Source organism: Parasteatoda tepidariorum, chromosome 3 (genome assembly GCF_982258835.1).
Source record: "Parasteatoda tepidariorum strain Cologne lab strain chromosome 3, Ptep-v5.0, whole genome shotgun sequence".
Lineage (NCBI taxonomy): Eukaryota > Metazoa > Arthropoda > Arachnida > Araneae > Theridiidae > Parasteatoda > Parasteatoda tepidariorum.
Genome location: NC_141757.1, coordinates 47,136,467 through 47,149,512, shown reverse-complemented (window position 1 = coordinate 47,149,512; position 13,046 = coordinate 47,136,467). Strand labels below are relative to the sequence as shown.

The 13,046-nt window shown below is 27.5% G+C and overlaps 1 protein-coding gene across 6 annotated transcripts in view; it reads right to left on the bottom strand.

The window, feature by feature from the left end:
• 5PtaseI (inositol polyphosphate-5-phosphatase A) overlaps positions 1 to 13,046 on the bottom strand; it is a 42,642-nt gene that overhangs the window by 17,907 nt on the left and 11,689 nt on the right. For 4 of the 6 annotated variants that reach the window (XM_071179027.2, XM_016061839.5, XM_016061838.4 and 1 more), the window contains exons 10-15: positions 12,839 to 12,934; positions 12,273 to 12,347; positions 9,626 to 9,699; positions 9,189 to 9,297; positions 8,025 to 8,099; positions 6,022 to 6,058 (exon numbers count right to left, since the gene is read on the bottom strand). In XM_071179027.2, coding sequence (XP_071035128.1) covers positions 6,022 to 6,058; positions 8,025 to 8,099; positions 9,189 to 9,297; positions 9,626 to 9,699; positions 12,273 to 12,347; positions 12,839 to 12,934 — 466 coding nt within the window. Of the gene's footprint in view, positions 1 to 2,294; positions 2,471 to 6,021; positions 6,059 to 8,024; positions 8,100 to 9,188; positions 9,298 to 9,625; positions 9,700 to 12,272; positions 12,348 to 12,838; positions 12,935 to 13,046 lie in introns of all 6 variants that reach the window. The other 2 variants (XR_015432531.1, XR_011636468.2) reach the window with 1 other exon arrangement.

Below are 13,046 nucleotides of genomic sequence, written 5' to 3'. Positions count from 1 at the left end.
CTTAAGATACAAATAAATACAAAAAAGGTCAATTCCAAATAAGAGGCAACCTCTATTAAAGAGAGAATTTTGTTGATTCCAGTCCCTTTGAAGAGGAGCCTTTGTCCGCATTTTAATAAGAGACACTTTATTTAAAGGACATAACGAAAATTCTCAAAAAATAAGATAGTGTAAATACTCTTGGATGATTGCTGTACCTGGTGGGGGCAATATACTGTATAAAAAAAACATGCATTGCTGCAATTGAAAGGAGTTATGTTCAAAGAAGTTTTGCAGGTCAGGAGAAGGAGAAGAGGGTAAAGATGTCTTATTGCACAGAAATAGTGATCAATGACTGGACCACCCAAAGGTAATAATGGATCAAAGAGTGAAAATTTCTGATATTTTTAGTTTTTGCTACGGCTCTGCGGTGTTGCGAGGAAAAAGATATTTTTATACTTAAGTGTTATGTTGTCACCAGTCATGGCTTCAAAGAAAGAAAAAAAAGATAAACATTAAAAGTTAAAGTTGGCTTCATTAGTGTAGCACAAATTAAAAAAACTAAGAGATTTAAGGTAGAGTTTGAGAGATTAAGAGCAGGTGCACTAATGGATAGAGAAGAACTAACAAACATGTATTAATAATTTAAATTATCACTCTAAAACTGTTTAATTAATGATTTTTGTTCAATTGTTTTTGTTCTGTAAGAGCAAAAGTAATAAATAATTTATGTAAGTGAAATATCATCACTTGATAAAGTAAATGCAGTTTCTGAAAGTTTAAAGCTACAGGACTTCAATGCATCAAATGGTTGTTTTTGTAATGCACTATTTTTAAGGCTATTTGTGAAAAGAATAATCAGTAGGTATGACACATGTAGCATCATCTACAGTAGGGTTTCCAAACAGTAGCCCATAAAAGCCTTGGGGGTCTGTTAAGCCTAATTTGGTGATTTAAAACAAACTTCAAAAAAATTGTAATGTGTGTGTATTGTATTGTGTTTCGAATAGTGATCGGTAAGTTTTCAACAAACAGAATATTTTAGTTTTAGAGTAAATGCCAATTACATAAGTTTATTTTAACAGTTTGTTTTCCAATCATATATAAAAGTTATTTACAAAAAATTGTAAAATGAAGCCCAATACGTTTTGTTTCAATAATATAGCACAATATGTAATAAAAAGTATTTATGGCATACTATTTATTTCTCAAGTCTTTTTGATAAAATTGATAGGAGCTCTGCATTTATAAAAATATTTACTATGCCACAATACAGAAAAGCTCAATTGTATTTTTATCATTGAATATAATTTTACATTTTTATTTGTTTTAGGCATCCGAGTAAATGAGTGAAGTGAAGAACTTTAAATGATTTAAAGTAATTTTTAAAAATATTTCATTAATATTATTAATCAAGTTTACAAATATAAATATTTTCTATTTTACTATCCATTAGTGATACATAGCTAACAACAAAGTGAATATATAGCTTATAAATAATCACTGTCATAACATCATAAATTAAAACCCAAATCCGTAGCAAGTGTTCCCATAAGTCAAATGTTTTGACAAACTATTTAATGAGATTTTTGTATAACACTAACTACTACTTGAGGTAAAGAGAAACCCAGGCATAGGAACTCTAATCCACGATAAGCACTGGTAATATTTTAAGTCAACAAGCTTTTTACATAATGCTTAGCAATGCCAAACATTTGAAAGAATTTGCTCCTTAGATTAGTACTTAATTGGACAGAACTAACATCTTTAAATAATCCTTTTTTAAAAATTTAACAGAAAAACTATGTTTAATGTGATAGACAAGAGTGAAACATTTTTTTTTAATCTCAGCTTTTTTTTAAAAATAATGTTATTTAAACAATGCAATTATTTCTTAAGATTTCTATTGCAATTCAATATGATAACCTACATAACATGGAATGTTAAAAATTCATGACAATCTTTTACAAGATAACACTCAACACATAGAAAAAGCTTACACTTTTAAACAGTTTCTGACACTCCTTAAAATGTAAAGAACAACTAAGTACATAAGTAGAACCTTCAACATCAAGCTTATCTAGACAACTTCAAAAGAACATTTCGATGTTGAATTTCTTAGCTTTACTTTAAAGAACAAAACTGCATTTGAACTATCATAATTAAAAAATCTTCCATAGATTCTATCCCAAAAAAGTGAAAACATATCACTTTAAATCAAAACTTTAAAACTAGTTTTATAAAATTGGATCCAACAAGCATTACATATTGGAATTTTAGTCATAAAAATAAAATATGAGCCTAAATTTAATTACATTTCTTCACTTGAAGAATATTCAGTAGGCAAACACACTGGGTGGATCGGGGTTTTCAACTCCATCATGGAGCCAGGTCAAGCAGTTTTGTATTCGTTTTCAAACAGTTCTGTACTATAATGAAATCTAGGGTCCTCGGCACTAGGGTCCAAGGATATCCTTCGCATTCACTTTACCTGCAATTAAAACTGTTTTGCACATAAAAGAATGCATGAGGAATTTTTTATGCTTCTAGGGCTGCCAACTTTCAAGACATACATTCTTGTAGTTAAAAAGAATTTTCCATAGTTTCATCTTTGAAAAAATCAAATTACATTATAATTTTGGAAAAATCAGGAGCATTAATCTCTTACCTATGTGCAATGCAAATGCTCGAATTTTGGAATGCCCAACCTGAGTTTCGGCAAGAGAAAAATCAGTGCTTCAATTCCACGAAGCCTGAACTCAGTTCGTACAATGTGATTCACGATTTTCATAATAGATGGCGATGCCTGCTTTTAAATTTCCTCACAAAAAGTTCGGCAGTTTCACGCCATTCGTCAGATTTTTTGTAATTTTGCAATTCAAAGGAATCTGAGGGGCATGGTACTAATGATAGTTGATATAAATAATAATATTGTTGTATTAGTTTATGATATTTATCTTGAAAATTATGTCAATTGATTTATTTTGTTATAATTCGAGCAAAAATTACTGTAATCTATTAACATTTCCCATAAATGTGAAAATATTAAATATAGTAGTTATTTCATTAAATGTATTTTAAAAATAATCTATTTCTAACATTTTGATGATAATATCAAGCAAAATTAAAGAGAAATTTTTTCTCCATTTTTGGTACATTTTTCTTAAATATATTCCACAGGATGGGGATAAATCTACCTTTGTGTGCAGTGAGATGCATAATAATTATTATTTTTAAATAATAATTAGAATATAATTGTAGTTCTTAGTTTATGATAATTGTAAAATGGATAGATAAGTTTTGATCAGTTATATCATGAGTTGATGTCATGAGTTGATATCATGATTTCAATTCTTGAAATATCATGAGTAATATAACTAGTTTTATAAGAAACAAGTATCGATACAGAACAATAACATTTTCAAATTTCTCTTATAAAATTTTTAATTAATTATCATTACGAAGTTCTGCATGCATTCAGCTAATCACATTCTAAATTTACCACGAATGGACCACACTTACAAAGACTTAATTTATGTTGATAGCACCTTACGTGCATAATTATAACAAAAATATAATTTATAAAGATTCTATATTTTTAATTAGGTATTGACCAAATACTGTAGTGGTATTGGGGTTCGAATCCCAGTGGCAGCTTGAAGCCCACTCAGCTTCAAATCAATGGGTAACAGCTTTTGTGGGAAGTAAAAGCAATCTGTGAGCAGGGCTGACTACATTGTCACAAAGATGTGGAGCCTTAATCTCCACGACCCCCTGGCCTACAACGAACTGTAGTGGTAACTTAAGGGTAATAAAGGGGGGGAATTAGCAATACTTTTAATATAGATGTGAAGAGCCATGGTGGCTCAGAGGATAAAGCACTCCCCTCTTAATCAGGTGATCCAAGTTCGAATTCCAGCAATGGCTGGTGGATACGAATTCTGCACCGACCACAGTGCAGACATAAAATATCCTCAGTGGTAGACGGAACATGGATTAGAGTCCCCCTGCCATCATGCTAACCACGGCAAGATTACCTCTCCATTTAATGCATATGTGGGTTAGTTTCACCAAAAAGTTCTTCACAACAGCAAACTTTTTCTCAATTCAGTATGGGATCCCTAATCTAGTATTCCAAAATTCGACACTTAATCTGATTTTTTTTTTTAAAGAAACTTTTATTCATAAGAGAAAAAAAAATCAGTTACATTCTCTTTTTATTTGGAATTTTAATCTGTTGAAGTACGAAACTTTATTTTATCTTTTAAAAATAAAAGCAGGAAGAAAAAAAATCTGTGTCAAAGGAAACATATGTTTCTAAAACAGTTTAAAATAAAGTGAAAGGGCAAAGTAAACACACCTGCATTTCAAATGAACAAAATATAGAAATGCAAGTTGGAAGAAACTGATCAATCAATCTTTGACAGCTGTGCAAGTGCTCTACTGGCTTATCCCCACATTTCCCTCTCCAGTTTGACCATAAATTAGCCACACCCTTTGGACATTGAAACTACCATGTGGGGGTGGGGTACAAAATTAATTCTCTCTCTTTCATGGCTTTCTTTTCTTTTTTTTTTTTTGATGTAAATTATACATTTGTTTTTTTATTAGTTGCTAACTGTTAATTTTTCTTTGGTTAATTGATATCTTGCTTTTTTTTAAATTGTATTTATTGTTAGCTTGTTTTTTTTTATCGTATTTAGTTGTTAGCTTGTTTTTTTCTATCATATTTAACAGTTAGCTTATAAAAAATATATATTGTAATTTCTATTATACACATAATTATTTTAATTAATGAAATTTCTTAATATAGGAGAGTTTTAAATTCACCCCATCATAATCTACGATGAAATCTTAACTGAATTTGTTGCAATTAATTCATTTTCCTGAAATTAACAGTATAATTGAATTATCGTAATATATGGGCGCCATATAGGAATTTCCGAAAGAGATCCGAAATTTGGCAAATTCCGAAATACGGAATTTCGTCGGTCCTGTGAGTGCCGGATTTAGGGTCCTATACTGCACTTGATATAGGAGTTCCCTAGTCTTCTGGTTTTGATTCAAAATTACAAGGCCAAAGAGTTGAACATTGGAAGTCGTAAACATAAATTGGGTAGGTTGTTCAATGACGGTTATAAAATAAAATATAAATGAAGAAAAATATGGTTTAAATTGTATCGGTTTTACAAGTTTTTGTGCCAATATTAAACATACATACTGACCAGAAAACAATCTATCAAATATGAATGCTTCAAAAATTTATCAAATAAAAAATCAATCTGTATGCAACAATAGAATATAAGCAATGAATTCTAGAATAAAAAATTTGGAATTTGGAACTTATTATGTTAATAACAATATTTAAAACACAAGTTGCAATTTTGTGTAACTAAAGAAAATACATAAAGAGTTGACAGCCCTGTGCTTGTAATAAAAGTGTATAATACTGCAATTGTAGTAAATCTTATAAGTGTAAGAAGACATCGGCTATCAATAAGAATTAAAAATTTTGTAAAATTATTTTTGTATAACCATTTTCCCATGTAATATTTATGTTAAAATTTTATATAAAAGACAGGATATTTTTTACAGAACATATGTAAATTAAAAATAGCATCAAGAAAAACAATAAACAATTTTCTACATACACATGATTATTGCATACTATGTTAGCAATTCACTGTTAATTGCAAAAAAATTTTTCAAATTTTTTTGGAAATTAAGGAATTTTATTTTGATTGGCAACAATAGAAAATTGTCAAAACTTTGAAAACAAGTTATAGCATAAAATATTATGCTCAAATTTAAGTTGCGTATCTTAGATTATAGGTTGCAAATGCCCAATAAAAATGTAAACATTAAAAAAAAAATGAAACTTAAGTTTGACAAATTATTGCATACTATGCAATAAATATCTTTAATCTAAATTAAGCTGAATAAATTTTGCAAATTAGAAATGATATAAATATAAAAAGATTTGTAAAAGAGAACTTATTTGATTTAAAAATAAAATATACGTAATAAATAAAAAAATCTTACCTGTACAACATCGAAGACTACAAAACAACATCACAGGCTAAAAGCAAAGATATAAAAAGTAAGACGGTATTTCCTATACTATTACACAGTAAAACAAAAAAGAAAGAATTATATGGACTACTTAAAGAAAACAATAGGATAGTTATGAAAATTATAACCATCCTGAATAACTTTTGGTCGAATAATCGGATCTTCACTTTCTAGGATTCAAACTTATCGGTTCGAGGGAGTGACCTCAAATATGCTAGTTAATTAGTGCAGATATTTTAATTTACGAAATCAGACACAAAAACATACTTTTTCTGAATAAACATACTTTCTTTCAACAGATTTGAAAAATCTAGTTTCAAAGAAGGCCAGGGTGGACAGCACTAATTAATTATCATATTTGAGGTGAACCATAAGTGAACCCTACTCAAGAAAATCAGATCATTAGATCAAAATTTAATTAAGGTGGTCCTTTTTTTTGGTGCATAACACATCTGAAATTTTATGTCTTTGGAAAAAAATGTCAAAAAGTTTATCATGAACGTTTAAATATTTTCTCAACAATTCTTTTTATGGCTGGGTATGGCTCAGGAAATCGAGAACTCGTTAGAATTTCAACTACATCTGGTTTATTCATTTACTTAAAAATTAAAACAAAAAAATTATAATTAAGGCAAACGATAACTACAATTCCTTTTAAGACCCACATGACAGTTAATTAAACAGTTTATATTAAATTATTTTAATCACCTAATTACTAAATAGACAGATTTTTTGATTATTTGGTGTAAAGGAAAAACTAATTGCAATATCATTTTTAGCAGCCATGCACTCTTTTGACTGAGTATTAAAAAAAACAACAGACCTTTTTTAAAATTTCAAATTAGTTTCAAAATTATTAAATTTTAAAATTATTTATATAAATTTATAACATTTCGAAAGGTTAACAAAATATACATACTTTTAAACTTTTCGATGGATACATAGTCACATATTTTGTGATAACTAAAAAAATTCTATGAATTATTTTAATATTGAATTATTTTGTTTATATTTGTATGTTATTTTGTTAATATTTCTATGAATTAGTTTGTTAATATTTGTATAGACTGATATCACTAGTTCTTGGATTGAACTTTACTTTCTACAATCATAGTTTCCTTTTCTTTTAAGTAGTATGCATGTGATGTCAGACTATCTCTTCCTACGCCTTCCTATAATTTTGTACTTCTGAAATTTAATGCTGAGAAAAATTTAGAAAATAAATGAAAGAGAACAAAATTAAAGTATTACTTTCTCCATTTTCGGTTTCTAATTAATATATCTGCTACTCAAATAAGAGTTCTGATTGGGAAGCAATTAGAAAAGAAAAAAAAATATTCAAGCAATTCCAAGAAAAGGGAGTAACAGAGAGTAAGAAGTATAGTGTCTAATACAATTCAAATCAGAGAACATTAATTTTTAAGCTATTATGTTTTTGTTTTTTTTTGGATCCATATAATTTAGTTTAGTAAATATTATTTGTAGAAGAATTATAATTTTTTTGCAGTCACATGCTTTTGCGCATGAAAGATGAACAATACATTTTACTTTGTTAAAATTTCTGATTAATTTTGGATTATTTAAAAATTTTAAGTTGCATATTTGTACTAACTGATATCAATCCACTTTATTAACTTGACTTTTAGTTGTTCTAATGGTAATCTGTCCCATAGTCAGTCGGATAGATTAAAATAGTGAACAAAGCAAACTAAAAAGACCTACACAAGCAGTTCCAAGGATTGGAAAGTGATAGCGAGAAAAAGATGTAACCTTTACTATAATTTAAATAAACTGAACTGTTCTGAACTAAATCAACTGAAATGAACTGTGTTAGAAGTTCTCAGAGTTGGTAAGCAGGGGATTCAATGGCAAATAATTATTTTCAATTCCATGTTTTGGCGCTATATGTTTAAAATAACAAGAAAACACAAAATTAACTGTACATCAGATTATAATAGATTATAACTTTATACCTTATGATCTCCCATAGCAACATCTTCTCCAATAAGTTGATAAAAGAAAGGTGAATAACCAGTGCTATGAGATGACTAAAAAATAAATAAATAATTAACAAACTTAGACATGAAGTTCAAATATAAATGTGCTTTTTATTAATAACAGTAATGCAGGCCAATACAGATTCATCATCATATCTGGCTAGACAGCCCAGGGTGGGCCAGTGCCTTCCTTTGAATTCGAATCCACTTCTCTCTACTTTTGACACTTGTTCGCCAGTTTTTCTCCTTTAGAGTAAGGAAATCAGTCTCAACTAAATCCAGCCATCTTAGCCTGGGTCTACCTCTTTTCCTGTTCGTTAGGGGTTTGTGTAACAGGATTTTTTTCAAATTTGAGTCATCATTCCTTCTGAAAATGTGAGCTGCCCAGTTCATTCGATGTATTTTAATGAATTTCACAATATCTGGCTCTCTGTAGATTTTATACAGTTCAGTATTATATCGTCTTACAGATTAACATTAATTATTAACAAGCAAGAAAAGAAATGACTCCATTTTTCTTTTTGTATGTCTGTGTAAATAATGGTATTACCTCCTGAAAAGCTAACTATAATATACAGTTTTTTTTTATTGAAACAAACAGCAGTTTTCTCTGTTTTAAGTTAAAAACTGTGTGTTAAATGTCCTTTCGACAGTTCAGTCCTTTGGTAGAGCTTTTTAAATCCAACACTGTGTTTATGTACCTAAATTATGTTTATATAGCAACATAAAATTTTTAAGTAAAATAGTCTCTTAGTTATTCAATTGAGTTTAATAAAAAAATTCATTCACCCAAGATACAAAAACAAGGATAATATTAAAATTAACAAAACACTTTTGAGATTAAGCCATCAACATTTTTTTTTCTATTTATGTTATGTTTTTTCCTTTTAATCTCATATAGTAATAATTCATATTACACCATCAAAATATTTGAGATATCTTAATTAGCGCAGAATTTTTAACAAATTGCTTTCTAATGTGAAAGCACATAAAGGTAATAAATTAATTAAAAATACAATCATCAGAAATTCAGCACATTTTGTCCAAAAATATGATTTTCAAAATTCGAATTAATGTTCACATGAACTTGAGTAAATAGTTATATAGTATACATTAAATATAAAAAATAGTTTTTGTTACCATATGAACAAGGGACAAAGCACTTCTGCTCAGAAATATTCTGTCACACCAAGAAGGACATCTTGTTTTCATGTAAGTTTTACCACACAAATCTTCTGTGAAAGGGTAGCTGGGAGAAAAATGCTAAATTTAACATTATCATAAAAACAAATTGATAAAACAAATACAAAGTTTTATAAATTGAAAAGCACAATGCTGGCAAAACAGCATAGGCTAAAAGACATTATAAAAAGCTTTATTTTATAAACTCATGAAAGGCACAAATGGCTGGAAAAAAATAACTATAATAACTCTCTGAAAGAAACAAAGTTGTTTAGTAATAAAATTTAAGTATAGAAAGAGAGTATATCAATTCATTATTAAAAGTTTATTTAGAATTCTATGAGACATTAAAGTATTAGCATTAAAAACAAATATAGACCATTAAAATATGGTACCTTGGAGGGAATGAAATGTCAAATTCAAACAATTGCTCTTCAAATACTTTGGGCTCTCTATCATACTCCTGTAACTAATATATAACACAGATTAAAAAACGTAACATTATTAATAGTACTAATTAAAGTACTATTAAAAAACTATGACATTAAAAATATTTCAAATCAAGTTAAATCAGTCTAATTTTTAAAATTATATCTTAATTTTTTAACAAACAAGTTAAATTTAAGTTAAACTACATGTTTTAATCAAAACAAAACTAAGATAAACTCTACAGAGGCAAATACCATAAATACAGGGTGGCTACTAAAACCTGACTTAACTGAAAACAATTCAAATTTTTTTGAAACACAATCATTTAGTTATTTTTGCAATAGTATACTGTCATAATCCAGTTCTATTAGAATCTCTTTTTACATGTAATTGCTGGAAGAAGAAATTAGTTGAATTTTTTTTTCACATTGCTTGCTTTTTTTATCACTTAATATGCTTCTTTTGTCTTTTTTTTTTGTACATAGAAGGAAAAAAGAAAAAAAATGTATTTTTAAAGACAAAAATAAAATGCATAAAATTTAAAGAGAGAATTTTTTTTTATCTAGAATCTTTTTTTTTCTTGTCAACACAGTTAAGAATTAAAAAATATACCGAAAAAAAAAACATATTCCTCTTTTTTCCAATTTGGGAATAGCAATCTCATTTAAAAAATAAAAAAAACTATTTTAAAAATCGTTAAATTTATGGCAATAACTGAAAAAAGGGGCCAACTAAATGTAAATTTTCAGATTCATGTGTTATAATTAATAATGTTGTATTAAAAATATATTGAGATTTAAAAAAAATATACGAAAATTATTAGTGATAAATGCTGAAAAATGTATTGAAAAAAAAAGTATAGAATTATCACGTCAAATAAATGAATACTGAGGTACGAGAATTGAATTTCCCGTAAATAACAATATCGGCATTTTAAAATATCATGTGAAAATAAACAACAATAACAGGAAAATAATGTAAACTGAAAAGCCTGTGAAAAAGTATTTACTAAAAATGTGCGATTCGAATTTATTGTTTCTTAAAAATATCAGAATTAAAAGAAACCATGTGGATATCAGCAATAATAGATAAAATGTTGATCAGACCTGCGACCAATAAATGCACAGATTGAATTTTGCGTGTTGTAATAGTATTGCATAAAAATATATAGATTCTAAACGAAACACTGCATGGATTTACAACACAATAGACGTAAATTGAGCCCATCGTAATAAATATCATAATTTTAAAAACCATGAGAGAATCAATAGCGTTAACTGCAAAAGAAAAAATATATTGAAACACAAATTTAAGATGGTATAAAGTGTCTTAAAAAAATGATTACTGAAATGCGCATTTTGAAATTTCCATGTCGTAAAATTACATTAAAAATGAATTAGATCTAACTGTAGCAAGACTAAAAAGAGGGTAACTATGTCACATTGATTAAAAAAATTTTTGGTTACAAATCAAAATTTGCAACAAAATTGCTACTCATTTAAATACAAGTTTAAAAAAAATGAGAAAAATACCATTTTTCTGGCAATTGATCTTTTAAAATGTTTGCCATTTTGAGATAACTTTCTAGATAATCAATTTTATACTTTTCTGTTTCTTGTTCTCTAAGTTTATCCTAAGTTATGTTTTTCTTTGCCAATTCTGCATTAAGAATTCATGGGGTGTGAATGAGAAGTTAGGAAGGAAAAAAAAAAGAAGAGAGTACTGGTAAGGGCGAAATAAATTTCTCAATAACATAATCTTTCCTAAGTTACTAAATTTAAATTTTAGATTAAAATTTTGTCGGAATATAAATCATAGATTTGCGGAAGTCTGAGAACTTGAAATTCGCGTTCGAGTCTCCAAGAAGTCGAAATTCGAGTAATTCCTGCTTTAATCACATGAAAAAAATTTCAAATAAAATAAACCTTTTAAAAAAATATTTATACTCATAAGACAGGAAGACATTTAATATATGTTTATTTAAAAATTAAACAAATTGAATTCCCTAAATGAATTGGAACCATATAATTCGGCCATATTTCACCTATTCAAAACTGTCGATCACCGAAAAAGGTAGTTTACTCAGACAAAGCACATTACTGTATTTGATTGCATAACCTGATTTTCTGAACTCTTAAATAGCTATGCCACTTAAACAAATAAGATTGTTACTCACAAATTAAAATCAATTAAGAACACTTAAACTTAGAAGAGAAATTTTTTTCTCCATATTTTACTCTTGTTACACTTTAACGCAATCAGATCATTGAGTTTTAGCACAATAGTAATAGAATTCAATTCAGTATTTACATATTGATTAAGTCAGTCATGCGTTTTTGTCACAAGTGTCAGCATAAGCTATAGTAAACCATGAGGTTTGCAAGCTAAAATAAAATATTTAGTTACAGGATAATAACTTTTTGCTACTAGAATACTTTATATTTTTACAAATGTAATAATTTTGTTACATACACTTTTGATGTTTGTACAAATCCACTCATCAGAGCTATAATTGGAAAACTTGGTTGCATTATATCTTTTTTTGAGTAAATATTTTATTATAAACTCTTTCATTATACTTTAATTATTTTAAAATAAAAGAGAAATAGATACCCATTTTTCTTTAGCAGAAAATGTTTCTTCTTGCTCATTGAGATCAAATACTTTTCGTTCTAAAGTTAAAACAACCTAGAGACAAAAGAACTATTCAGAAGAAGACAATTAATAATTTATCTTTTATTCAATAAGAAAAAAAATGCATAAATACACAATTAAAAAAAAAGACATTCCATTAATGGAAAATGAGCTAACTTTTGAGTTACTAATTGTTTCTATAAAATGTTCTGCGTTTTCATGCCTTTTATTTTCATATGCTCAGAAGCTTCAAAGAAACAAAGAAAAAAGGCTTTTAACAAATAAAAACTTTAATTTTCTGATTGTAAAACTTTTTTTTTTAAAAAAACATTTATGTAAAAGACAAACTTACACATTGAAAATGTTATAAGGAAGGCAGCATTATGATAAATTTTATAATAGGTTAGTTTGCATACCATAGGCACAATTTTGTTTTCGAAATTCTTTTATACTAAATGTTTTAACTAAAACATTCCAATCCTTAGATATGAGTATAATACTAAAATGAATACAGCATAAGCATTGTATCAAAAAATATTTATTACTTTTTCTCCTTCTCCAGTTTCTTTGTACAAAATTTTTTCAATTTCTCCATTTTTGGCACTTTTAATATACACAGGTACTGTTTTTTTGGTGAGTTTCTAAATTAAAAACAAAACATGAATCAACTTTTAATATATTCAGCATAATAAAACAAATTTAACAAAAAACACTATTTTTTTCAGACAAATAAAATATTTGTTTTCATTGGAT